Genomic DNA, 25,069 nt, shown 5'->3' with positions numbered 1-25,069 from the left:
GGCTCCAAGGTAATTCGCATTGACGCTGCATTTCCCAGTAAGCTCGTCTTGTTTTCTTTTTGTTCCATATCACAAACAGCAAAGTTTTCTAAAGATACTTATTCACATTTACATGCGATTCAGAATATATCAATCGTCTGTATGAAAAATTATTATAAAGGGGCTAAAGCCTCCCCAAGCTACCACTTCTTGGAGTTGCCATTGTCTCAGCTCACCAAAAAACATCTCAGACTGCCGGAGGCCATCCCCAAAATTCCTGTGCTCTGGGGCCCCACTAAAAGGAGGAAGTACCGACGTGAGGGCTGCTTAAATTCCTAGGCTCCGGGTCCCTAGGAGAGGTATTTCCCTTCACGCCCGCGAATTTGTGATAGAAGGCGGGGCGCCAGAGGCAGGCCCCGCCAAATCCCAGGGGAGGGGCGAAGGTCAGTAGCGGCCTTCCTAAGGCCTCTTTCAACCCCGCCTTGCCTGCCATTCAAGTCCCGAATTCTCGCAGTATTGGTTAAAGTTTCACTTTGACTCGCCCCCATCGCTCACCTGATTAGATGTTTATGAGTTAAAAGGCGGGGGTCATGAGGGTGTCGAGAGTCTACTGGTTAGAGTATACGCCTGTCAACAGAGTACCGCCCCCTACCTCGGGGAGCTCGCTCTTTAGTGGCTCCTCACCTTGTCCATCTTCAAAGTTTCCCTCTCTGTATTGGTCTGGGGCACCGCCTGTCCAGTCCTCTGCTCTTACGCCTCGGTGACAGCACCGCCTTTCTCCAGAGGATTGGCGGATTAGCACGCGCAGAGCCCACCCTTGATGGTAGGCGGGTAATCGTGCAATTGGCTGGGGCCCCCGCCACAGGGCGAGGAGGAGGAGGAGGGGCAGGAGGGTTTGGTTGAGCTGCAGCTGTTTGTCTGTTCGACACAGGCTTGGGCCCGACGGGGGAGACGGAGCCCCAGGTACCGGGCTGATGGAGCCCGCAAGGGCAGGGGCGGAGGCGCCCCGGAGAGGAGTGCGGCCTGAGGGCAGAGGCGGGTCTGGGCCTCCGCGAGGGGTTAGAGTGGCCCACCAGAGAAAGGAGAAGGGGGCCGGGCCCCGGCAGGCCTAATGGGGGCGCTGAGGAGGGGGCCGGGCGGGCTGGGAGCCCGAAGTTGGTGAGTCGGGGAGGCGGCCGGGTGGTGTTGGCGGCCGGGCTGGGGGCCGGCGCGGGAGGCCCGGGACTCGTGTGCGGGCTGGGGCAGGCCTCATTGAGCGGCGCCGAAGAGGGAGGAACTGGGGGAAAGGGACTGGGTGGCGGGTGAGGTAAGTCCATTCTCCCGGAGGTGAGGAGGGGTCAAACTCGGCGCCCGGGCCCGGAGGGGAACCGGGGCTGGGGCTCTCTCGAGAGGTCTCATTGGAAGGGCCAGGGAAGGGCTCTTAGCTGGGTAAGAGGCATTCTTTTCAGGGAAAGTGCCTTATAAAAATAACTAGGGTGCCCCAGAGTTGAGCTGAGAGGGATTTGGGTTCAGTGCGGGAGAACTGAGACAAGCGAAGAAAGCTTTTCTGATCTAGAAGACTCAGGGAGCTGGGGCAGTGGAAGCAGGGCCTCCCATCAGTAATGGGAGCTTCTGGGAATGCTGAAGGGTGGGCTGGAGGCTCTGGGGCTTGCAAGTCATCACGCTTTTGTTCCCATTAGTGTGGAGATGTGGCAACTTGAAGTTTTTTGGTACTCCCCGGGTAGCCAATGAAGACAAAAGTAACTTTTTTTTCTGTGACTCTTGGCTATTCCAGACTCAGCCCCTGCACTTTCCCTTGGCCTCGCCTCGAGCTGGTTTAGGCTGCAGCCTCTGAGTTTCTTCTAACCTCCTGTTTCTCATGTCCTGTGAAAAAGCTAAGAAGTTAGATTTTGGGGGATGTTTGTTCGTTTCTTTCCTACTTAATAATGTGGTCTATACTGGAGACCATATCTCTCACCTAGAGGTGGGGAATCAGTGACTCATTTTCTGCATTGGAACTGGGCTTAGGGATCCCCAGCCATCCAGAGATCTCCTGACCATAGTTGGTGAAACTTTTGTGGCACTTAGGCTTGGATATTTCACAGGCAGGTAATGGTTATGTGGAACCAAGCCTGGAAATATGAGGTGATATCACTGAGGAAGGGACTTGGGGAAGAGTGAGAAATTCCATTCCAGAAGGTTGGCATCACCACTGTTCTTTGTCTACTTCTTCAGGAGCCCGGGTTTCTGAGCTATTAAAAAGTTGGGTCAAACAGAGAGGCACTTGGGGAAGGAGGTGAGTAGAGAAGAGGAAGATGGATTTCTAAGACATAGGGATCCCCTCCTCCCAGATATTTTTAACGGTCTACTGACCTCCTTAGTCCCCCCCATAGATTGGAGCTTATTGGATTTTCCCTTATTATACTTCCTCCTTTTTCCCTTTTATACCACTGTATTTTATAAATACATTTCTTCTTAATTAGAAAAGTAATAAGTGCATATTTTAAAATATTCACGTTTTATAGAAGTGTAAAAAGTGTAGATCCTCCCACATATACCTCACTCATTTCATCCAGAAAGGTCAGAGATAAGAGACAGTAGATTAGACTAATCTTACTTCACTTTGGGGGATGTGCCACCAAAGGCAATTCTGTTTTCATGTTCCCACCAAACTCTGGTTTCTCATTCTTTCCAGTTTTCCCTTCTGGGACCATACTCTGTTATTTGTTATGCTCCTTTCACAGTTCATTTTGTCTTGCTTTTATCAAATTCAGACAAGCAGAGAGCTGTAGTCTGGGTTATCCCTCACATCCTTGCGCACACACACGCACACACCCCACTTGTGCACTGGGTATCCTAGGAAATGCCCAAAGAGATGGCCAAAACATCTTTCTCTTTTATGGGCAGGAAAGAAACATTAAAGTGAATGATTTTGTTTGGGAGAATTATTGGCATCTCTGCTAATGTGAGGAATTTGAGACTTCTATCTTCTGGTTCATGGTCTCTGCATGTTCAGATGATGTGACTGTCCCTTCATTATCCCAGAAGAAGATGATGGTTCTCCTAAGGGGCCCCTGTATCTGTCTTTCTATAATGATATGAGAAGCTTCCAAATTTCTCTGGCTTTGAAATTGGTTTTCCTCTAAACCTCAGCACAGCTGGGACATTTTATACACCACCTTATTAATTGAATTTGTCCTTAACTGGCTTTAGAAGCCCTGTGATGTGCCCAGCCTTTATACAGTGCCCTCAGAAACCTTGATTATTGTACCCCCAGGAGCTTTTATTTTCTCTCCTGCAAAGCCAGTCCTAGAGAAAGTTGTGTAGGTGTGTGTGTGTGTGTTTGTTTTTTAAATCCTCACTAAGCTTTGCCATTTACTACATCCTGATGATATCCTGTCCCTTTCTTCTATACATCCCTTCTTGTCTTTTCCACCTTCCCCATAATCAAAGCCTACTTGCAAAAAATGATCTGGAATTGCTCCATATTAAGGTGTAAATAACAAATAGTCACTTAAAGTATTAATCCTTCCCAGAGTTTTTGCTTCTTAAAGAGGGAGCTAAGGAGTGGAAATCATCAAGATAGAATTTCAAACATAGATCTGGAGTTACAAAAATATATTTGGAGAAGAGGACTTTCCCAGTGCCCTTGATGTCATACCTCATCCCTTCTAACTCTTACTTTGCCTGGGAGCAAGGATTGCTCTTTTATAGTTTACTTATTTGTGTGCATTGATACGAATTTGACTTATGAGGAGACATGGGGTAGGAGAAGCAAGTGTATAGGCTGCTCCCTAATCCTAAGGCATTTCAGATTGGAAAGCAACCAAAGTGTGAGACATTGAATTTAAAATAAGGAAACGCAACAGCCTTCTTGGAGGAGGGATACCTTGAAACCCTACACAATACACTCCCACTTCCCAAGAATGTTTTAGGAAAGATTTAGTCACTGACTCAAGTAACTGAGCTGAATAAGGAGCCACCCAGGTGAGCAAAGTGTGTGCAGATTTCTGAACCAGGTTGTAGTTTCTGTTGAGGGGCAGTGGGTACCTTGTCAGAGTGGTAGTATGATTTTTTTTTTTTAAACTTGTGTTTCTGAAGTTCAGGAATTAATAGAGATAATGACCCGAAGTTTTTTGAACATTTAACATCAACTGAAGATTCAGAGAACTTTGTTTTTAGCCACAGTTGCCTCAGTGTTACGGTGGGAGGGCTGCATATTTGGTGTGATTAGGCCATCTGAGGCATAGTAACGGGTGACAGGAAAAGCAGTTAGCCCATGTGAGTTGCAACAGTACCTTGTGGGCTGGGTCCCAAGGGGCCCCTCCATCCAGGGGAGATCACAAAGAGGCAAGAGGGAGAACCCTGTTAAAAACATTCCCAAGTGGAACTGAGTAAGAATCTATTTAGATGGCACAGAAGGGGAGGAGTAGATGGAGGAAGGAAGCAGGATTGCTTTGGCCTTAATTAATGAACAGCTACTAGGGACCAGGCATTGTGCTCTGCTCTGGAGATTCAAGATGACATAAAAAATAGTCACACTTTTTGAGAAGTTCATAGTTTAGCAGAGCAGACAGACACAAACAATTAAGTCAAATAATGTAATAAATGCTGTGATAAGAATACAGGGGTTTTTTTGTTCGTTTTTGTTTTTTGCCTGTGCCACACGGCCTGTAGGATCTTAGTTCCCCAACCAGGGATTGAACCCAGGCCCTGGCAGTGAAAGCACTGAGTCCTAACCACTGGACAGCCAGGGAATTCCCAAGAATACAGTTTTAATACTATGGGATCCTAGAGGAAGCAGTGATGAATTCTGCTGGGGTGAGAGAGTAATTATGCAGTTTCACAGAGAAGGTGACATTTGAGCTTGGCTTTTTTTTTTTTTTTTTTTTTTTTTTTTTTTTTTTTTTTTTGTGGTACGCGGGCCTCTCACTGTTGTGGCCTCTCCCGTTGCGGAGCACAGGCTCCGGATGCGCAGGCCCAGCGGCCATGGCTCACGGGCCCAGCCGCTCCGCGGCATATGGGATCCTCCCAGACCGGGGCACGAACCCGTATCCCCTGCATCGGCAGGCGGACTCTCAACCACTGCGCCACCAGGGAGGCCCCTTGAGCTTGGCTTTGAAAGACACTGTTAGGTGTTTGCTAGGCAGACAAAGTGAAGAAAGGCATTCCAGTCTTTCATAGGTCAATAATAGGGAGTTTGCAGTACCATGCTGATAAGAGATAAGAATGCTTTTTTTGCCTCTTGGGGAAATATAAGGGAGAGGGTGAGGTGGAAGGACTCTCATTTAAGCCTGTGACTCATTGGTTAACATTGGATCAACACAATGAGCCAGGTAGTGGAATTCAGTTTAAGATTTTGGTAATTTGGGGTCTAAACAAAGTTGGAGAGTTGAAGGTGTTTACTGGCTTCTGCTCTATCTTCCCTGCTCAGTAAATCTCACATTAATCCCACAGCCCATTGAATTCTGCAGAAATTACCATTGCTTTCCTAGCGCCTTCCATTGAATTGCTTCTGTTTCAACTGTCCTGGCAGGGGTTGGTCAAGACCTTTTAGAGAAGCACAGTAATGAGTGAGTCCTTCTGTCAGAAGGATATGGGAGTAGATTACAGTTCCCAGCGAAAGCCTGGGCCTTCCTAACTTGTTTTCAGTCCCAAAGGAAGTACTTACCTAAACTGAATAGAAACAGAAACTATCCAGTCTAAGCTCGTGTTCCTGTCCTGGTGCCGCCTTTGGATTTCAGTTCAGAGTTCAGCATCTCCTGCTTCCTGAAGAGGTATAGTGGTATAACAGGAGCCGGAGTACCTGGCTGAGAGTACTTGCTAGAAGGAGACTTGCTACTAAGCAGGTGTGTGAAAGCTGGCTGTGTGATAACATCTGGCAAGCTAGTTCATTTTATTTGCCTCAGTTTCCTCTCTGTAAAATATAGACTGGACTAGATGACCTCTAAACTGCCTCTTATCTGGCAAACTGAACGTACAGGGCTAATATTTGGGAGGGGGCTAGACTCCAGTGGCTCTGTGCCTTGAACTCAGTCTCTATTGGTAGATGACAGACTTCTGGAGGCTTCATATGTAGTTGGCATAGGAACCCAAAGCTACCAAGTGGGAAGGAATCTGAGGAATGGAGTCTTGCCCTAGGCAGACTCCATTCCTCAGGTTTCAGCAGGCTAAGAAACCTTTTCCCTTTTTTTTGGCCACACAGCTTGCGGGATCTTAGTTCCCCAGCCAGTGATTGAACCCATGCCCCCTGCACTGGACAGCCAGGGAAGTCCCTAAGAAACCTTTCCTATTCATATTTCCCTGTGCTGCTGGGAGAGCTGCTCACACTAAAGAACTTGCCCCTCATCCTCCACCTCTCCCTTCCCCAACAGACTGATGACGTGGTCATGCCTTAATCCTCCTTAGTTAATGGTCATTTTTTAATATAAATTTTATTTATTTATTTATTTATTTTTGGCTTCATTGAGTCTTCGTTGCTGCACGCCGGCTTTCTGTAGTTGTGGCGAGCGGGGGCTCCTCTTCGTTGTGGCTTGTGGGCTTCTCATTGCAGTGGCTTCTCTTGTTGTGGAGCACGGGCTCTAGGCGCATGGGCTTTGGTAGTTGCAGTACGTGTGCTCAGTAGCTGTGGCATGCGGTCTCTAGAGCGCAGGCTCTAGAGTTGTGGCTCACGGGCTTAGTTGCTCTGCGGCATGTGGGATCTTCCCGGGCCAGGGCTTGAACCCGTGTCCCCTGCATTGGCAGGCGGATTCTTAACCACTGCACCACCAGGGAAGCCCAGTTAATGGTCATTTGATAAGCCATTCTTGTGGGGCTGCACTTCTGAGGGAAGTTGTCATTTCTTCTCATCTGAACTGAAAGTGTTGAAGGGAAGAAAAACCTCCCTTTTTTTGCCACAGGTTTGAAGGTAATAATCATCACACCACTTGACTAGTTGGCTGTGATTTATTTTTTGCCTTTGGATGGATCATTTGCCCACTGTCAACTGTTAACAAAAAAATCACTGCTAGAATAGGGGAAAAATCAATTGAATCTTATATGTGTTATTCCATTTCTGTACCCCTGATCTTTTGAGAGTAGCTATTGCATAAGAAACATGATACCATTATTAACATGTTGGGGTTAAAGATCAAGGCACAGAGATGGGCAGCCCATCAGTTACTGTGAACAGAGAGGGTAGGACATATTCTTGAGCTGAAACATTGGAGTGGGAGAGATAGTCTTTTCTAACCCCGTAGTTACTAATCTCTGACAGTTCAGTAAAGTTTGCCGATTGGCTCTGGGTTGACTTATCTGTGGGGGTTAGTGACCAACCCGTGTGTCTGTGACTGTTTCCTTTTTTTTTTTTTTTTGGCCATGCCATGCAGCTTGCAGGTTGAACCCAGGCTGCGGCAGTGAAAGCGCAGAGTCCTAACCACTGGACTGCCAGGGAATTCCCACCTGTTTCCTATCTTCACACTTCTCCAACTCCCTACTGTTTTCCCAGGCCTAGAGAGACGTGTCTGCCGATGAGAATTCAGTCCACTCTAACTTAGTGTTCTGCTCCTTGGATCCCATGCTTTGAAATGTGAGGGAGTAAGTTGAAGAATCTAGTAACTTTTTCTGTTGTTTTTTAAGAGTATAGTGTATGTGTGTCAACCTAAAGGAAACTTGATCAGCTTATGATCTGTAGGGGTTTTTTTTTTTCCTATCGTGTCATCTGTTTTCTGTTGTAAAGTGTAGAGTTATGATGGCCTATCCTCTTTTCCTATGAAACAATGTATATGGAGTACTACGTAAATGTGTTTTTAAAAATAATTCTTGCATATGCTGAGAAGCCCTAAGAGAAACACATTTCTTTTTCTTTTTTTTTTTTTTTTTTTTTGCGGTACGCGGGCCTCTCACTGTTGTGGCCTCTCCCGTTGCGGAGCACAGGCTCGGGACGCGCAGGCTCAGAGGCCATGGCTCACGGCCCCAGCCGCTCCGCGGCATGTGGGATCTTCCTGGACCGGGGCACGAACCCGTGTCCCATGCATCGGCAGGCGGACTCTCAACCACTTCGCCACCAGGGAAGCCCCAACACATTTCTTAAATGTACCCAGAACTTTGGAATTGAATTCAAATTCTGCCTTTTACTACTTTCACCTATTATCCTCCCTACCCCAACTCCAGAAAGGCAAAGGGAGTGAGTGGCCTAAGATCACAGTGGGTTAATTGGCAAAGCAGAGAATAAAACTCAGGCTTGCCTGATTCCAAAGCCCTTACCACTGTGCAGGACTGCCTCTTTCGACTTTAGCTTTCCATTTTCATAATTTCTCCATAACTTTAGTAGCAGGGTTGGAGAACCTCTGACCCCTGGAGAGTTATATTAAACCCTCATCTTAATTTCACCTGGAAGTGCTTTTTTAGGCTGGCCAGAGACTAGACTTCCTACTAACCCATCTTTCAGATTCAGGCCTCTCCAAAGCAGTGTTTTTTAAACTTTTTTAGATTGTGGCTCATTAAAAAAAAAAAAATTTTTTTTACATCATAATTCAGTGTATGTACATACACCCACAGTGAAACATTTTCATAAAATTATTCTCATGCTTATTATTTGCAATCCACTTGATTTTTTTTCTATTTCTTTTTTCTTTTTTTTCTTTTTTTAAATATACTGATGATCCAGCAAGTGATTTCAAGGTCACTATTGGCTTACAGCCCACAGTTTGAGAAACACTGCTCTAAAGGTTTGAGGATGAAAAGAGCTAAAGAACTGTGACTAGTGGTTAAGAAGCTAATTAATACTGATTCTTGCAGTACTGGTTCCCAGAATTTTGGATTTAACAGACCAATTAATTTAAATTTGGGGGTTTCTATTTTTCCACATAAGTATATTTAGAAAGCTTACTACTGCCTATCAACACCATTATTTGTAATTTTTTTTAAAAGCAATTTTTTAAAAAGTTATGTAGGAAACTTTAAAAAATATATATGTCGGGGCTTCCCTGGTGGCTCAGTGGTTAAGAATCTGCCTGCCAATGCAGGGCACACGGGTTCGAGCCCTGGTCTGGGAAGATCCCACATGCCGCGGAGCAACTAAGCCCGTGCGTCACAACTACTGAGCCTGCGCATCTGGAGCCTGTGCTCCGCAACAGGAGAGGCCGCGACAGTGAGAGGCCCGCGCACCGCGATGAAGAGTGGCCCCCGCTCGCCGCAACTAGAGAAAGCTCTCGCACAGAAACGAAGACCCAACACAGCCATAAATAAATAAATAAATAATTAATTAAAAAAAAAAAAAATATATATATGTCCTGTTAAAAAAAGAATTATGTGGAATGAAAACACCTGAGTCCTTCACATACCGTTTTCCTCAATCCCACTCTCCTTAGAGGGAGGTAACCACTGTTAACAGATGAGTGTGTATCTTTCCATACCTTTTCCTCTGCAGAATGTTGCTTTGTTTTATAGAAATAGGATCAACCACATGTTTTGTTCTCCAACTTTTTTTTTTAACTTAACAATAGGTCTTAGAGGTTTATCCGTGCAAAAAATACATATTTACCTTTGAGGGAAAACTGATACAAAAAATGTAAGTTAGAAATCTTGTTATAAAGGATACTTCTAAAATGAATAAATTTAGCTTTATGAAGAACTTGCTATATCATTTTTATTTCATCATTTCATCACAGACCAGTGAAAACTTCATCACAAAGTGACACATGTATATCTGGATTCTTGGGACTCCGTGGCCTAGGGGACTAGAAAATACCCAATAGGATCTGAGTAATTTCTTACAGTCCTCTGTCTTAATCTGGTCTACTTTGGGGCTTGTCTGGGTTCTCATTTCAATCTCATTTCTCCGTTAACTTCCTCTTTACACTTTTTTTTCCTGTTTTTTTTTTCTCTACCTCTTTCATATCATGGCTGCTCTTTAGGCATATATTGATAACAACTAATATTGAGATATCCTTTAATATATTAAATTGATCTTTTCTGTGAATCAGGGTCACTAAATAACAATGCCTGTCTTTTTTTTAAACACTTTGGCAGTTTCTTTTTTCATTTTTGATTTTATTTTTTAATTAATTAATTTATTTATTTCTTCTTGGCTGTGTTGGGTCTTTGTTTCTGTGCAACGGCTTTCTCTAGTTGCGGCAAGCGGGGGCCACTCATTATCGCAGCCTCTCTTGTTGGGAGCACAGGCTCCAGACGCGCAGGCTCAGTAGTTGTGACTCATGGGCCTAGATGCTCCGCAGCATGTGGGATCTTCCCAGACCAGGGCTCGAACCCGTGTCCCCTGCATTGGCAGGCAGATTCTCAACCACTGCACCACCAGGGAAGCCCAACAATACCTGTCTTACTATTCATTAACACAATGTTAAACAAATTTTTCACTTAATCCTCAGGGCTACTCTATGAGGTATATACTTTTTCCACTTTATAAAGGTGAGGGCTTCCCTTTATAGCACCGAGGGTCCAACACAGCCAAAAATAATACATAAATAAATTTTTTTAAAAAGGTGGAAGGTAAGGCTCAGGCAGAGGAATTTTCTTGATGTCATATTAATAATGATTAGTAGCTTAATATTCATAGATATAGCACTTCTTGTCAAATATTTAAGTTCTTTGTATGTATTATCTCATTTAATCCTCACAACAACCTTATGAATTAGGTGCTCATAGGCTATTATCCCATTTTACAGATGAGGAAACAAATGCACAGGTAGATTTAGTAAATTGTCCAAAGATTTAAAGCTAGTAAGCAGAACTATAAAATAAATCCAGTGAATTGGACTCCACAGCCTTTGTTCCTCTACACCTCCTCCTGTATGGTTTTTCTGTCTTTACTAGGATTGCAGATATTTTTAACCCTGATTTGATCCCAAAGCAATTTGCTATAGTGAAAAAATAATGTTTCCCCGTATATGTTACAGAGTGTGATGTTTATGGAGTCACTAGAATCAGCCTTGGAGAAGGGAAAGATTAATTTGAACAAGCAAAGTATAATCCAAGCAACGCTTAGGTTTTGGGGATAGGTTTACATGCTGTGATCATGCTAACACTTCTTTGAATCTCACAGTTCCTTTCCCGTCAGAGTCAGGATGATGAAATATATTCAGGTTTGGATGATTGGACACTCAAAGTCCCAACTTTCTCTCTCTCTCTGTCTCCTCCTCCACCACCAGCTTTCCTAGCCACTTGGAAGGTAGAGAAGGTGGTTCAGTTTTATTCTTTCATCAAGTATTTATTGCTTGAAGACATCCCCTATACCATCTACTGGAGATTCCCGCATGTGTTTAGAAGGTACACCTTCTTTCTCTGCCTCTAACTTGGAGGGCTACAGCTGTTAGGCCCTTTCAGTGTGGAGGGTAGTCTAATCCCTAGGCACCAGGAAGACAGCTGCAAGTTGAGAGTAAGTCAAGCCTACTGACTCAGACTTGATAGATAGATTTTCAGACTTGGAGAGGTGGCAGAAGAAAAGTGAAAGAGTTAGTACTCAGTGTAGTCTGTTTCTCTATTACCTTTTTTTTTTTTTTTTTGCGGTACGCGGGCCTCTCACTGTTGTGGCCTCTCCCGTTGCGGAGCACAGGCTCCAGACGCGCAAGCTCAGCAGCCATGGCTCACGGGCCCAGCCACTCTGCGGCATGTGGGATCCTCCCGGACCGGGGCACGAACCAGCGTCCCCTGCATCAGCAGGCGGGCTCTCAACCACTGCGCCACCAGGGAAGCCCTCTGTATTACCTTTGACCAGAAATGAGAAAGGATAGATTTTCTGATCATTGGACCCTGGTTACATTTTCAGAAATGTCCATTTTCAGAAATGGTCGTGTAAGAAGGATATAGGACCAGAAGCTATCCCTCTACTCTTAGGATGGGTGACTCTTATCCCATACCCCTAGAGTGAATTTCTCATTTTGAAATCTAGAAAAAAGAGGGGATAAAAAAAAGGACAGCACCAGGACACCAAGGAGATAGTAGGGATCTAGGGTACTTTTGGGTGGATCTGGGTGCTCTTCAGGCCAACTAAAAGTTGATCAATATGCTGTTCTTTGAAGACCTGGTGGGGAATGATTGGGAGATTAAAAACTACTCTCACATGGTTTTCAGTCTTTCCATTTCAGCACACTCTACTTTAGATGCAATTCTTATTTTATTGTTCCCCACTCTTACCAGTGAGTGTCAGGTGCCTGGGACCCTCTCAGTTGTGTAACCTTTTAATGGTAGGTGATTGTAAAAGTTAAGTCCTCATAGGAGCAAAGAAATGAAGAGATTCTGTCCTTTCTCTAAAAAGTGATTGCAGCTGTAATGGCCCTGTGTTTAATTTTACCTCCTTTTTTTCTTGCAGGACTGTTGAAGCCTGGAAGTCCCCTCCCCTCCCCCTCCCCCCTCTGCCGCTTTGTGGCATCCCCCTCCCTCTACCCTTTCCCACTCTGATAATCTAGCCATGACTAGCAGAAGCACAGCCAGGCCCAATGGGCAGCCCCAGGCCAGCAAAATATGCCAGTTCAAGTTGGTCCTGCTGGGTGAATCTGCAGTGGGGAAGTCTAGCCTGGTATTACGTTTTGTCAAAGGGCAGTTCCACGAGTACCAGGAGAGCACCATTGGAGGTGAGTGCTTCAGGGAGAGAAGAGTTTCAATGCTGAGAAGGCTTTTGAAGGGAGATCTAGGGATCTGTTTGTGGAGCTGGCCCTCTTAGCTCCCTGGAATGGAAATCCTTTGAGAAACAAAAAAAATTGCCATAATGCCCAAAAGTAGGTCTGTGTTCATCCTCTTACTTCCTAGAAGAAAGTTAGAAAGGTTGGCCTTTGAGCACCAAGAAAACCACTAATTTTTTTATCTGTCTGTTTTCCTCCTCCCACTCTCATCTTAATGCCAGTGAAGTTCAGTTGAGTGTCGTCTTGAGCAGGGTTGGTTTGGGGCAGTGGCTCATAATCAAAGATGTACATCAGAATCACCTGGGGAGCATTTTCATCCTATGCATGCTTGGGCCCTACCCTAGATCTACTGATTAGTATTGGAGGTAGGGTGAGGTTGGTGGCAGTATAGACATGTATGTTTGGAAAAGCTCCTTAGCTGATCCTGATGCACATATCTAGTAAAACAGAGGTTAGAACTAAATACAAAACGTAAAGGAATCTGCTTTTCCCACCTTTGCTACCTTCTCTTTGCCACTACCCCAAAATAGGGTGGTAATTCAATAAAGGGTCTTTTATGAGAACTCCCATGTTAACTCCTTCCCCACTTTTATTGGGGGGGGTGACTTATTTCCAAGTCACCTTGGAAATGTGTTCTTGGACCAGCAGAGGTAATATGAAAAAGTAACAGCCAAATAATACTGATAATGGTGGGACCTCACAACAGGCTTTAAAATCGTCTAATCAGTTCTTTTTTTTTTTTTTAATTTTATTTATTTTATTTATTTATTTTTGGCTGTGTTGGGTCTTCGTTCCTGTGTGTAGGCTTTCTCTAGTTGCGGCGAGCAGGGGCTACTCTGTTGCGGTGCGTGGGCTTCTCATTGCAGTGGCTTCGCTTGTTGCAGAGCATGGGCTTTAGGCGCGTGAGCTTCAGTAGTTGTGGCAGGCGGGCTCAGTTGTTGTGGCTCACGGGCTTAGTTGCTCCGTGGCATGTGGGATCTTCTCGGACCAGGGCTTGAACCTGTGTCCCCTGCATTGGCAGGAGGATTCTTAACCACTGTGCCACCAGGGAAGTCTCTGTCTAATAAGTTCTTTTTTTTTTTTTTTTTTTCCCTCGGTACACGGGCCTCTCACTGTTGTGGCCTCTCCCTTTGTGGAGCACCGGCTCCGGACGCGCAGGCTCAACGGCCATGGCTTACGGGCCCAGCCGCTCCGTGGCATGTGGGATCTTCCCAGACCGGGGCACAAACCCATGTCCCCTGCATCGGCAGGCGGACTCTCAACCACTGCGCCACCAGGGAAGCCCTCTAATCAGTTCTTGATGTGACTTTTATCTGAAGCTTATTATCTCTGTCATTATCTCTTACTCCTCAATTTTGGTTAGAAGAGGGATGACTCTGGTATAAGTGCCAGTTCTTTCTGTCCCTCAAAGTTTACGATGTTCCCCCATTCCTTAGCTAGAGGAACTTCTGGCAGGGAGGACTTAGCCAAGAGAAGGCTTAATTCTGGTTCCAAGATCTGAAGGAAAATGCTAAAGCTTACCTGTGTGTAAGGAGGAGAATGCTAAACCTTTCCTGTAGCTGAATGGCCTGGGTGGTGACTTGTCTTAGACCCAGAGTAGAGATATTTTGAAGGAGGGTGGGATCTTCCCATGCATCCTCCCACTTACAACAGCTTCTCTGTTCTCTCATTCGTAGCGGCCTTCCTCACCCAGTCGGTTTGTCTAGATGACACAACAGTCAAGTTTGAGATCTGGGACACAGCTGGGCAGGAGCGATACCATAGCTTGGCCCCCATGTACTACAGAGGTGCCCAAGCTGCAATTGTGGTTTATGACATTACTAATCAGGTAAGTGGGCCGAGAAGATTGTCCTTGCTTTTATTTATAGGAATTAAAATAGGTGGGGGAGAGAAAACTTGTTCTTGAAGCAGCAAAATAAGAATACAGAGTATGCTTCCAAGTGCTGAGAAGATAGAGGTAATGAATTACCAGAGACAGGTGGTTTCAATGAGTGAAGGCTGCTTAGAAGAGGTGAGTTTTGAGACTGGGCTTTGAAGTTGAGGGGCCTGGATTGGCAGTCAGTAGGCTGAATGAGCCAGCCTACTCATTCTCATCCTTGTGTTTTCCTAGGAAACCTTCGCCCGAGCAAAGACATGGGTAAAGGAACTACAGCGACAGGCCAGTCCTAGCATCGTTATTGCCCTGGCGGGGAACAAAGCTGACCTGGCCAACAAGCGCATGGTGGAGTACGAAGTAAGATGGCCACAGAGTCCCTCTCTGACACACTCCCTCTGTGCTTGGGACCTCTTTTTACCAAACCTGCCCTTTCTGAAAATCTCATCTGAGGACATTCATCATCTCATTCCCCAGTTCTGCACCAAGTTAAATACAGCAACACTGTGACCCTAATGCCAGCCAGGAGATTTTAGAGGAGTCAGAAGAAAATTCCAGAGCAGAGGGGTAGGGAAGTACCAGTACCAGCTGTGGGGGTACCAGTATGAAAAGAGGAAGGAGGGAGCAGTTGAATTTGAGGTAAGGGATACTCAAGTGTCAGAACCCAAAAGCCCCCAACCAACTTACCTCCTCCCCAGTAATTAAGATTCCTGACATCTGTTTGTTGGATTAAGTGGTTTAGACCATGGGTTATCCCTTGAGGGAGTCATCTCCAAAATATGGGTCCAGGGCCAGCTGGCTCAGAGGGGCAGTTAAGGGGAGGGAACCTAGGATATTGTCTAGCTCTGGTGCTACATGGGAGTGGAAAGGCAGTACTTGTTCCTGCCCTACAGTCTGAGTACCAGTACACCCCACCCCTTGCAGGAGGCCCAGGCGTATGCAGATGACAACAGCTTATTGTTTATGGAGACTTCAGCCAAGACAGCTATGAACGTGAACGATCTCTTCCTGGCAATAGGTAAGGTCAGAGCAGCCTGAGGTCTTCCTGTGTGTTTTCCCTTGCCTCTAGGCAAGATGACTAACCCAAGTCGTAAGGATAAATGGGAGCGTCTCCTCTTATGAAAACTTTAGGTGTGGAAATACCTCAACTTTCCATTGTGACCTCCATCCTTCGGCTGCAGTTTGAGCCCCCTTGTCTTCAATGTAGTTTACAATGAACCCTCACCTCTTCAGAACATTCTTTTAGTCTCTCGCATTTCCACTTTCCCCCAGTAGTCTTTTTCTGGGGGGATGAGTAAAATCTACCATACTTTGTCCCCTTCTGTTTTTATCTCTAGCTAAGAAGTTGCCAAAGAGTGAACCCCAGAATCTGGGGGGTGCAGCAGGCCGAAGCCGGGGTGTGGATCTCCATGAGCAGTCCCAGCAGAACAAGAGCCAGTGTTGTAGCAACTGAGGGTGTGGCTAGCGGCAAACAAGTATGGAGCTAGCACGAGAGCTCAGAAATAACCTCCATCCCCACCGCTCAGCACACAGCCCCTACGGTAACAGCACACTGGGCCCTGGCTCCCAAGGGCTGCCTCTTGACAGCTCCGTCATGGCACTTTTTAACGCTTCAGCAACAACACCAGGCAGCTGTTGCCACTGGCCTCCTACCCCTGCTCTGGGGCTTGGGGGTCAGGTCCCCCAGGACTTACCTTCCAAAACAAACTTTCTTCACTTTGTATTATAGGTGCAAGACAGTGACCTACTTATCTTTCCTCCTCCTCCCGATTTTTTCAGAAAACTCTTTTTTTGTCTCCTGCCCCTTCCCCTTCTGCTTTTGGTCAGTCTCTCTTCTTGATCCCCTTTTCTTCCTCTCCCCAGGATGGAGAAGGTAGTGAACCCAGGAAGTGAGGAAGGAGGTTTCCAGTTCAGTCACATTAAGGACCCTGGGGGAAAGTAAGGCTCAGAGCAAGGGGGAGTAAGGAAACATTTCCTTTTTGTTTTTATTTGGTTGGAGTTTCTCATATTTGAAAACACTGAGTTGGCCTTGTGGAGGGTGTTTCTAGGTAGAGGTGAGAATGGGAAGGCAAGCTCTCAGGCACCAGGTTGGAGTCTTGTTAGCTAACTGGGCAGAGGTGGAAGAGGTGGAGATGCAGTGTCATCTGTGGCTCAGGAACTCTTCTAAGGCTTACTTTCCCCTCACCCAGCCTCTTAGGTAGCTTCTCCCCCATAGTGGGGGAGATTCTGGACCCCAGAGTCCTCCAAAGAATCTTCACTGGTTGCCTGCATCTTTGGCTCTGCTGTGATCTAAATGGAGGAGGGACCAGTTTCTGACACCCATCCTCTGACTTCACATATGCATTTTTTTCTCTCTGGCCTTCAGGTGGCCTCAGCCCCAGCCACGATATCCCCCTGCAGTTTGCACTTTAATTGATGGTAGTTCAGTTGTGATACTTGTTTTATGGGGGTTTTGATTGATTTACCTGCCCTTTTAACTTTTTAATTAAGTGGAATCCGAGGTGTATATGAGGTTAGGGGAGGGGCTGTAGAGAACAGTACCGGTGGCAGCTACTCAAGCCCAATCTCCACTGCTAGCTTCCTCCAACTCTGATTCTTACTTCACCTGTATTCTTGCCAGCCTAACTCTTGGGTATAGGTTTACCTTTCCTGAGGAATTAACTGAGCAACTGGAGAGCAGTCTCAGGATAGCATAGGCTATTGTAGGGGAGTGAAGAGGAGTCAGCAAGAGGGAGGAGTTTTCTGTTCTTTCCCAGGGTTCCCATTCAATTTGATCCACCCATTACCATGTCTTTTCTACTTCCCTGTAAATAGGTATGATCTTTATTCCCACTGTACAGTCTGATCTGTCCCCCACCTCCCATCAGGCCCTATTTCTTTTCTCCTTTGTTAGTATCTTCAGTTTGGTCCCTCCATGCTTACCCCCCAAACCCATCCCCCATGCAACCAGTGGTTTAATCCATGTACCACTGGGGGAGTTAGTACCACAGAGGCCTGCTTGTGGCCCCCTAATATAACACCTGTTGCTGTGGACAGGGAACGACTGGCACTGAAGGTCCCCAACAGCTGTCTCACATCACCAGAGGACGTTGGTCCTTTCTAAATCTCTAGTCTCTTTTCACATCCCTCATCAGGTATTTTAAGATGTCTTTGGGAAGCCATCAAGGCAAGAGAGAACTCTAAATCCCTTCTTGTTCTAGCCCAGGGTTTTGAGGAGATTGGGGGAAATAAGATAGGAGAGGCCATAGTGACCTAGGATTGGAACCTTTCTGCCCTTTTGGCTTGCAGACTGCCTTCTGTCCCAGAGAAGCTGAGAAATCCGTGAAGCTGAGATTCTGAAGGACCCAGCTTAGGTTCTTCCACTTACACCTAAATTCCCCTCCTTTACCAGGGGCAGCCTTAGTTCCCGTGGCCCTGAAACACATACACATTTTCCCCTCCTTTTCCCAGCACCCACTAGCCCCCCAGAGCAGCCAGTGCATCCTTACAAGTGGAAGAACTACGATGGCTCTCTTAAGTTTCTTAGAAATGAAGTTCTTTCTCTGTGTAGTTTTCCCCGTGGAGCAGTAGTGAAGATGTTTCGTTGCCTTGGGTCTGGGAAACCATTTCTCCAGGCTTCTCCCCTCCCCTGCCCCTCTTAGGAACAGGATTGGCCTTAGCTTCTGGGCCTATCTACTGCCTTCCTTCTACTTCCTATTAGTTCTTCTGCTTTCCTTTGAGCTCTGTTGGGCTTAGGGAATCTTAGTTTTTATTTCCCAGGTCTTTATTTTTTTCTTCTGATTTTTTTTTTTTTTTTTTTGCTTCTAAGAAAGCATTTGCCTTTTTTCCCCTTTCTTCCTCTCCCAACATAACAATCGTGGTAACAGAATGCGACTGCTGATTTACCAATGTATTTAATGTAAGTAAAAAAGGAGAAAAAAAAAGTATTGGAGTGTTGCTTCTTCTTTTTTTTGCTATTTCTCTGTCTGTTACTAGAAATTTGGAAGGCAACCCAGTAATGTTTTATTGGATCAGAAACACACCCTCCCTTGCATCCTGGTACCTCTTTATTCTCATTAATATTTTCTTGAATAGTGAGATAGCCCAATTTGGAAAATAGCCCCTTTATTGCTGTTTAATCACTCCTGTTCCCGGGCCACTAGAGAGCTCACCAAATCTGTCCCTAGCTTATTTTTTTAGGCCATCCTAACATTGTATGCATGGAAGGGGGTGGTGGTCTGTGGACCTCTGGGCAGACAATTGATGAGATTGGAGGGAGAGGTGGTATTTGTGAATACTTTGAAGTATTATGCAACTATCTATGTGCAGCTTTCTAGGGAGAGGGCCCACTGCCTTAATTAGTATCTCAAAGGGGTCCATGACCTAAGAAAGTTTTTTAAAAATCACTGAGTTAACATTATTGATTGATCATGTGGCTTCTACCCCATCAGGAAAATTTCAACAGGAAATTCTGCTCGTTTCTCGCTGTACTTGAAGCCCTCAGTCCCTCAAAGTCTAAGTGGAAGTGGGGGCGGGGAATGATACAGAGAAAAGATTAGGTATGGTTGCAGGAGGAGTTTTGAATTCCAAAGAATCTGAAGGACAGGAAAGACAGAGCCTGGAATTCAGTCCCATCTCTGACAATTTACCAGCTGTGGCCTTGATCAAGTTACTTAGCTGCTTTCTGCCTCAGTTTCTTCTGTAAAATGAAGAAAATTTGAGATTTAAAGGTCAATTATATAAAGCATGTGTGTGGCTTTATGTAGGGTGACACTGTTATTAGGCAGAAGTCTTAATCCCATGGCTTCAGGCAGTCCTTAACTGACTTCTCTGTATCCTGGGTAGGATAGGTTGGGCGTCAGGCCTCTCTGATGATTTAACTGTACACAGTTGAGTTGGGAATCTTTCTTTTTCCAAAAACCTTAGAGCCAAAATCACCTTTTCACTGTCAATTCCCCTTACTGTATATCTCTTAGGACTCCCCCCACGGCTTCTTCATTCCTAGTAAAATCTCCTCTTCTAGTTCAGTTTAGGAAAGCAGAAAGGCAGGGGAAATGATCTTCACTTAAAGTAAGGTTGTAACTCAACCTTCTAGTCTCTAGAGGGCAGTGTGGATACGTTTGCCCCGGGTCCACAGCTAGCCAATGACAAGTTTTCACTCCCACACCAAATGATAAAAGGGTAATAGCAAACAATTTCTGTTAGTATCCTTTATTGTGACATGAGCAGTTATAATCTTCCTACTTTTGGGCGTTAAAATGTCATCAAGTGACGACTTTTTAAAAGAAATTGACAACTAAGCAAAATTAAAAAGATGTCTATTTAGTGTTGTTGGTTCTATAATTTGAGGAGACATGCAGCTGGTCCAAGGGATCTCGAAGGCTTTGAACCACCATTTTAGGCCCCATTTCTGCTCTCATTCCTGGACATAAAAGAATTGAGCGCTTGATCTTGTTTTCTCTAAAAGGCAAACAGGGCTGTTGTAGTTGCAACACAGGCGTTTGTCAACAAATAGGTTAGAGGCTGAGCTCACCACCGGGAGAAAGCCGGCTGGATCCCGAGGCCTCTAGTGAAAGCACCTTGTGTCTCGGCTGGTGGGGCGGGGCGGGGCGGGGCGGGGACATCTCTCAGCCCAACCTTTGGAGTCCTCATCACCTTCCACTGCCCTGGCTCCGGACATCATGAGGTCCCACTCCTCGTCTGGCGGGGGTGGAAGCAAAAACAGCCCGTCTTATCTCCGAGCCCAGGTGGCGCGCCGCCTGCCTCGGCCTCCAGGAGGCGGGCACAGCAGCTGGGAGGCGGCCCGCCGCCCGCCAATGGCTGGGGGACGAGCCGAGGGGAGAGAGTGGTCCTTTACTCCGGCACAACGTCACGGCGCAGGCCCCGCCCCTTCGCTGGCAGCCGCTGGGCGCCGAACGGGTAAAAGAGCCACCGTGCGGACGCCGAGCTGGGTAAGGAGGCTGGGGACAGGGAGAGGGAAGAGGAGGAGACAGGGTTAGTAACCTGGGCGGCGGCGGTCTTGGCACCCAAGGGGTGCTCCGAATTCTAAGGACAGCAAAACTGCCAGTACCTGCCTCCACTCCCGCTAGCTTTGTGCTCCTGGGCCGCGGCGGGGCGTTGCTACAAGACACTCCTGGGCCAGCTGTTGGGCAGTGACATGGAACCGGGTGCTTGGGCCCCGGTGCTGGACATATCCATGTTCTACCCAAAGTGATCCTGCGGAGTGACTGGCCACCACCCGCACAAGGGGGTGGCATCCGTTTTGCAGCAGAAGACCGCCTCTCCCAAACCTGGGACACTGGGCTGACCGAGTTCACCTACAAGTCAGCTCTACCTGCACCGCTCCAGTCTGGTTATAGTGGGCTGCTGGGACTGAGGGAAAGTGGGAGGGAGAGTGAGGGTCCCAAGGCCCAGGAGTAAAATGCAGACTCTGCTCCTGTTCCTAGCTTCCTCGCAGTTTCTGTGCCGGCACCCCTCTTTAGCATCTCATCAGCAGTTCTGACGCTTCTCACCCCTCCCTGCTTTGGCCCTCCTGGGGTCAGTGATCTGCTCAGTGCTGTAAGGAAGAAACTGCTGCAGGCCAGAGCAGAAAAATTACCCTCTTCCTTCTCTAGCCCATCCCCTGACATCCTGGCCATTAACTCCTCAATTTGCTGAGCTCACTGGAATGGCATAGACAAGGTAGGGGTTGGGGTTGGTCCAGATTGGGGTCCAGTTCCCAGCCGGGTTCAATTTTTATTTTTTTAGGGTGGGTGGAGGGAAAAGCCTTCAATGATAATGTTATTACTTGTTTGCTCATCACAGCAGCTCTGCTAGGTAGATCTCATTTCATAGATGAGGACACAAGTTCAGAGAGGCTTGGTATCTTGCCCAGGAGCAGGGCTGGTTAATGGCAGGACTGGTTTTATAAAAGCAAAGCAGTTTGACTCCAGCATCCGAGCTCCTTCACCTCCCACTTTTTTCACCTTTTTGTCTCTCTTTAAGTGAGTACACCCTGCGGTTGTCCTCTGCTGACTTCAGAAATAATCAACTGGCAAGGGCTTCCCTGGTGGCACAGTGGTTGAGAATCTGCCTGCCAATGCAGGGGACACGGGTTCGAGCCCTGGTCTGGGAAGATCCCACATGCTGCAGAGCAACTAGGCCCATGAGCCACAACTACTGAGCTTGCGCGTGTCTGGAGCTTGTGCTCCGCAACAAGAGAGGCCGTGACAGTGAGAGGCCCGCGCACCGCGATGAAGAGTGGCCCCCGCTTGCCGCAACTAGAGAAAGCCTACGCACAGAAACGAAGACCCAACACAGCCAAAAATAAACAATAAATAAATTAATAATAATAATAAACTGGCAAACTGGACAATAGACTTTTGGCTTCTGCCCTTTAGGCCCTGGCCCCCATTGTTCTCTGTAGTGGACAAAGTAGAGAGTGGAGGATGGGAGACAGGTGGTTCTAGGAGACTCCCATCCCCCATTCCTTTCCATCCTGTCAGCATATTCTGGCTCCGAAGTTCTCCAAGTTTTCTCTAAGGGCCCATTTGGACCCCCACTTCCATTCTTTGGCCTCATTACCACAGGAAAAGTTTACCCATTTGTCCAGAGAGCTCCTAGCTGATCTCCTCTGTGTCCTTCTCCCACCCATTCTCTCAAGCTACCCTAATCTCATCCCTGTTGCAGGTCTCCCTGTCTTGATCCTGGAATCTTCCTCCTATCCTAGGTCTGCCATAATGCTGCTGCTACACAGAACTGTGGTCCCAGGGCTCCGACAGGCCTACAGGTAGGCCATCCAGTTCCTAGCCCATATCTCCTACTCCCTGTACCTTTAGGACTCTTATCTGCGAGATTAAGATGGTTGACGTAGTGGCCAGGGAGGAAAGGGAAAGCCATGTCCCACTTGTCCCACCCATCCCTGAGAAACTAAGTCCCAACTGAAGAAACCAATTGTTAACCTGGGAGAGGTACACCCCAGGCCTTCCCTAGCCCTTATAACCAGAAGTGTGCTACTAAGAAGACTTCTCTCTCTTCCAGACTCAAGTCAGCCCCTTCAAGGCTCTGCATTCGGGCCTGCTCTACAAATGATTCATTTCAGCCACAGCACTCTAGCCATGCCTTCTCTGGTGATAACTCCAGCACCAGGGGATGGAGAGTCATGGGGACTCTGCTAGGCCTTGGTGCAGTGTTGGCCTATCATGACCACCGGTGCAGGGTAAGTAGGGAAGGAAGGGGCTTCACTGTCAGAACAAAGGGGCCCTAGTGAGCTCCCCAGGCAACCCAGGCTTTACCACAGAGCCCACAGTGACACTGCTTCATGCACAGTAGAGATGGAATTTGTTACCTCCATTTCCCAGTGGCCACAACTTTGTGGGTTGGGTCAGGGTGAAGTGAGTGATTTCTTCTTAACATTTTGTTCCCTTTTGCCTCACCCCTGCCTTGCCTGCAGGCTGTTCAGCAGTCACCACGCCTATACACGAGGGAGGAAGTGAGATCCCACAGCAGCCCTGAGACTGGGATCTGGGTGACTTTGGGCTCTGAGGTCTTTGATGTCACAGAATTTGTGGACCTACACCCAGGGGGTCCATCAAAGCTGATGCTAGCAGCCGGGGGTCCTCTAGAACCCTTCTGGGCCCTCTATGCTGTTCACAACCAGTCCCATGTGCGAGAGATACTGACGCAGTACAAGATTGGGGAGCTGAGCCCCGACGACAAGGCAGCCTCCATCTTGAAGACCTCTGATCCTTACGCTGATGATCCTATACGTCACCCAGCCCTGAAGGTCAACAGCCAGCGCCCCTTTAATGCAGAGCCCCCCCTTGAGCTGCTGACAGAAAACTACATCACACCCAACCCTATCTTCTTCACCCGGAATCATTTGCCTGTACCTAACCTTGACCCAGACACCTATCGCCTACATGTAGTAGGGCCACCTGGGGGTCAGTCACTGTGCCTATCCCTGGATGACTTGTACCAGTTCCCCAAGCACGAGATCACCGTCACTCTGCAGTGTGCCGGCAACCGGCGCTCTGAGATGACTCGGTTCAAAGAAGTAAGAGGTCTGGAGTGGAGTGCAGGGGCCATTAGCACTGCACGTTGGGCTGGGGCACGGCTCTGTGATGTGTTAGCCCAGGCTGGTCACCAACTCTCGGAAACTGAGGCCCATGTCTGCTTTGAGGGACTGGACTCAGACCCCACAGGGACTGCCTATGGAGCATCCATCCCTCTGGCACGGGCCATGGACCCTGAAGCTGAGGTCCTGTTGGCATATGAGATGAATGGGCAGCCTCTGCCTCGTGACCATGGCTTCCCTGTGCGGGTGGTGGTCCCTGGTGTGGTGGGTGCCCGCCATGTCAAATGGCTGGGCAAAGTGAGTGTGGAACCAGAGGAAAGTTACAGCCACTGGCAGCGGCGGGATTACAAAGGCTTCTCTCCATCCGTGGACTGGGACACTGTAGATTTTGACTCGGCTCCATCTATTCAGGAACTCCCTGTCCAGTCAGCCATCACACAGCCCAAAGATGGGGAGACAATAGAGTCAGGGGAGGTGACTGTCAAAGGCTATGCATGGAGTGGTGGAGGAAGAGCTGTGGTCAGGGTGGATGTGTCTCTGGATGGGGGCCTAACCTGGCAGGTGGCTGAGCTGGATGGAGAGGAACAGCGTGCCCGAAAGGCCTGGGCCTGGCGGCTATGGCAGCTGCAAGCCCCTGTGCCAGCTGGGAAAAAAGAATTGAACATCGTTTGTAAGGCTGTAGATGACAGCTACAATGTTCAGCCAGACACAGTGGCCCCAATCTGGAACCTGCGAGGCGTGCTCAGCAATGCCTGGCACCGTGTCCATGTCCATGTTGCTCCATGAGCAAGTGAAATGGAACCATCTACTCTCCAGAACCACCTCCTGAACCCCTTTCCACACCCATCCCTTGGCCTCATTACCACAAAAAAATCCTTCCCTCCACCTCTCCATGTCTTGATCACAACCCTGACTATGCCTTCCGAAGCCACACACAGGTACATGCATTGCACACTTCCACCCAGGCACCCGCTCCCCTTTGACAGGAGGTGTTACATACCCCTCCTGGCCACTGACTCAGTGCCTTCAAGGAGGTTAAGAGCTGCTGGAGCAAAGGGCTAGAAGTAGGAAAAGTAATTCTGGAAGTAAGTGCTATTTTCTCTACCTACCCTATCTCCATTTCTAGTGACTATCACCACTGAGGCCTTATTTTGCTTTTCTTCTTGGATTCTTCAGAGAATGTGCGAGGATATGTGTTAGAAAAGTGTATATGCTACTTTTTACTGCATCTCTAGGTTGCCAGGGGTTGTGAAGGGCGCAACCCTCTCCCTTTATTGTTCAACTTTTCTAAATCAATAAAGTATCTGTTTAAGACTACCACTCTGAAAAAGCAAAACAAGATTATGACCTTTGGGACTTCTCTTGAGGCTGGGGAGTGAGCAAGTTGCAGGAGGGCGGTGCACTGATTGGTACTGGGATATCTAGTGAGACAACCCAAAACAAACAAAAGGGGGGAAGGGAAAAAGGAAGCAGGGGCAGGGAAGTCAAGATTGGGGTTTCCTTCTCTGAAGTCTCAGTATCAGCGGGGCTACTTAGGTGAATGACCTCAGGATATCCCCCAAGAGAGGACATTTTTTTTGATTTGGT

The 25,069-nt window shown here is 47.3% G+C and overlaps 2 protein-coding genes across 5 annotated transcripts; both read left to right on the top strand.

The window, feature by feature from the left end:
* The first annotated feature begins 818 nt into the window (after positions 1–818).
* RAB5B (RAB5B, member RAS oncogene family) lies at positions 819–18,374 on the top strand. 3 transcript variants are annotated; one of them, XM_081250296.1, is made up of 7 exons: positions 838–942; positions 2,194–2,254; positions 12,266–12,527; positions 14,252–14,403; positions 14,686–14,808; positions 15,373–15,466; positions 15,786–18,374. In XM_081250296.1, the coding sequence occupies exons 3-7, from the start codon at positions 12,365–12,367 to the stop codon at positions 15,899–15,901; spliced, it is 648 nt and encodes a 215-aa protein (XP_081106422.1). In that variant the 5' UTR covers positions 838–942; positions 2,194–2,254; positions 12,266–12,364; the 3' UTR covers positions 15,902–18,374. The 3 variants fall into 3 exon arrangements, with proteins under 3 accessions (XP_081106421.1, XP_081106422.1, XP_081106423.1); XM_081250295.1 differs by lacking the exon at positions 2,194–2,254 and having other exon boundaries at positions 819–942; XM_081250297.1 differs by lacking the exons at positions 838–942; positions 2,194–2,254 and adding an exon at positions 1,118–1,137.
* A 1,168-nt stretch (positions 18,375–19,542) lies between these two features.
* SUOX (sulfite oxidase) lies at positions 19,543–24,802 on the top strand. 2 transcript variants are annotated; one of them, XM_081249572.1, is made up of 4 exons: positions 19,543–20,378; positions 22,136–22,195; positions 22,447–22,624; positions 22,859–24,802. In XM_081249572.1, the coding sequence occupies exons 2-4, from the start codon at positions 22,146–22,148 to the stop codon at positions 24,266–24,268; spliced, it is 1,638 nt and encodes a 545-aa protein (XP_081105698.1). In that variant the 5' UTR covers positions 19,543–20,378; positions 22,136–22,145; the 3' UTR covers positions 24,269–24,802. The 2 variants fall into 2 exon arrangements, with proteins under 2 accessions (XP_081105698.1, XP_081105697.1); XM_081249571.1 differs by having other exon boundaries at positions 22,096–22,195.
* The last annotated feature ends 267 nt before the right edge of the window (positions 24,803–25,069 follow it).

This window comes from Mesoplodon bidens (genome assembly GCF_964165515.1).
Source record: "Mesoplodon bidens genome assembly, chromosome: 11".
Lineage (NCBI taxonomy): Eukaryota > Metazoa > Chordata > Mammalia > Artiodactyla > Ziphiidae > Mesoplodon > Mesoplodon bidens.
Note: the sequence above shows the minus strand (reverse complement) of the source record. Positions and strands in the feature narration are given on the sequence as shown.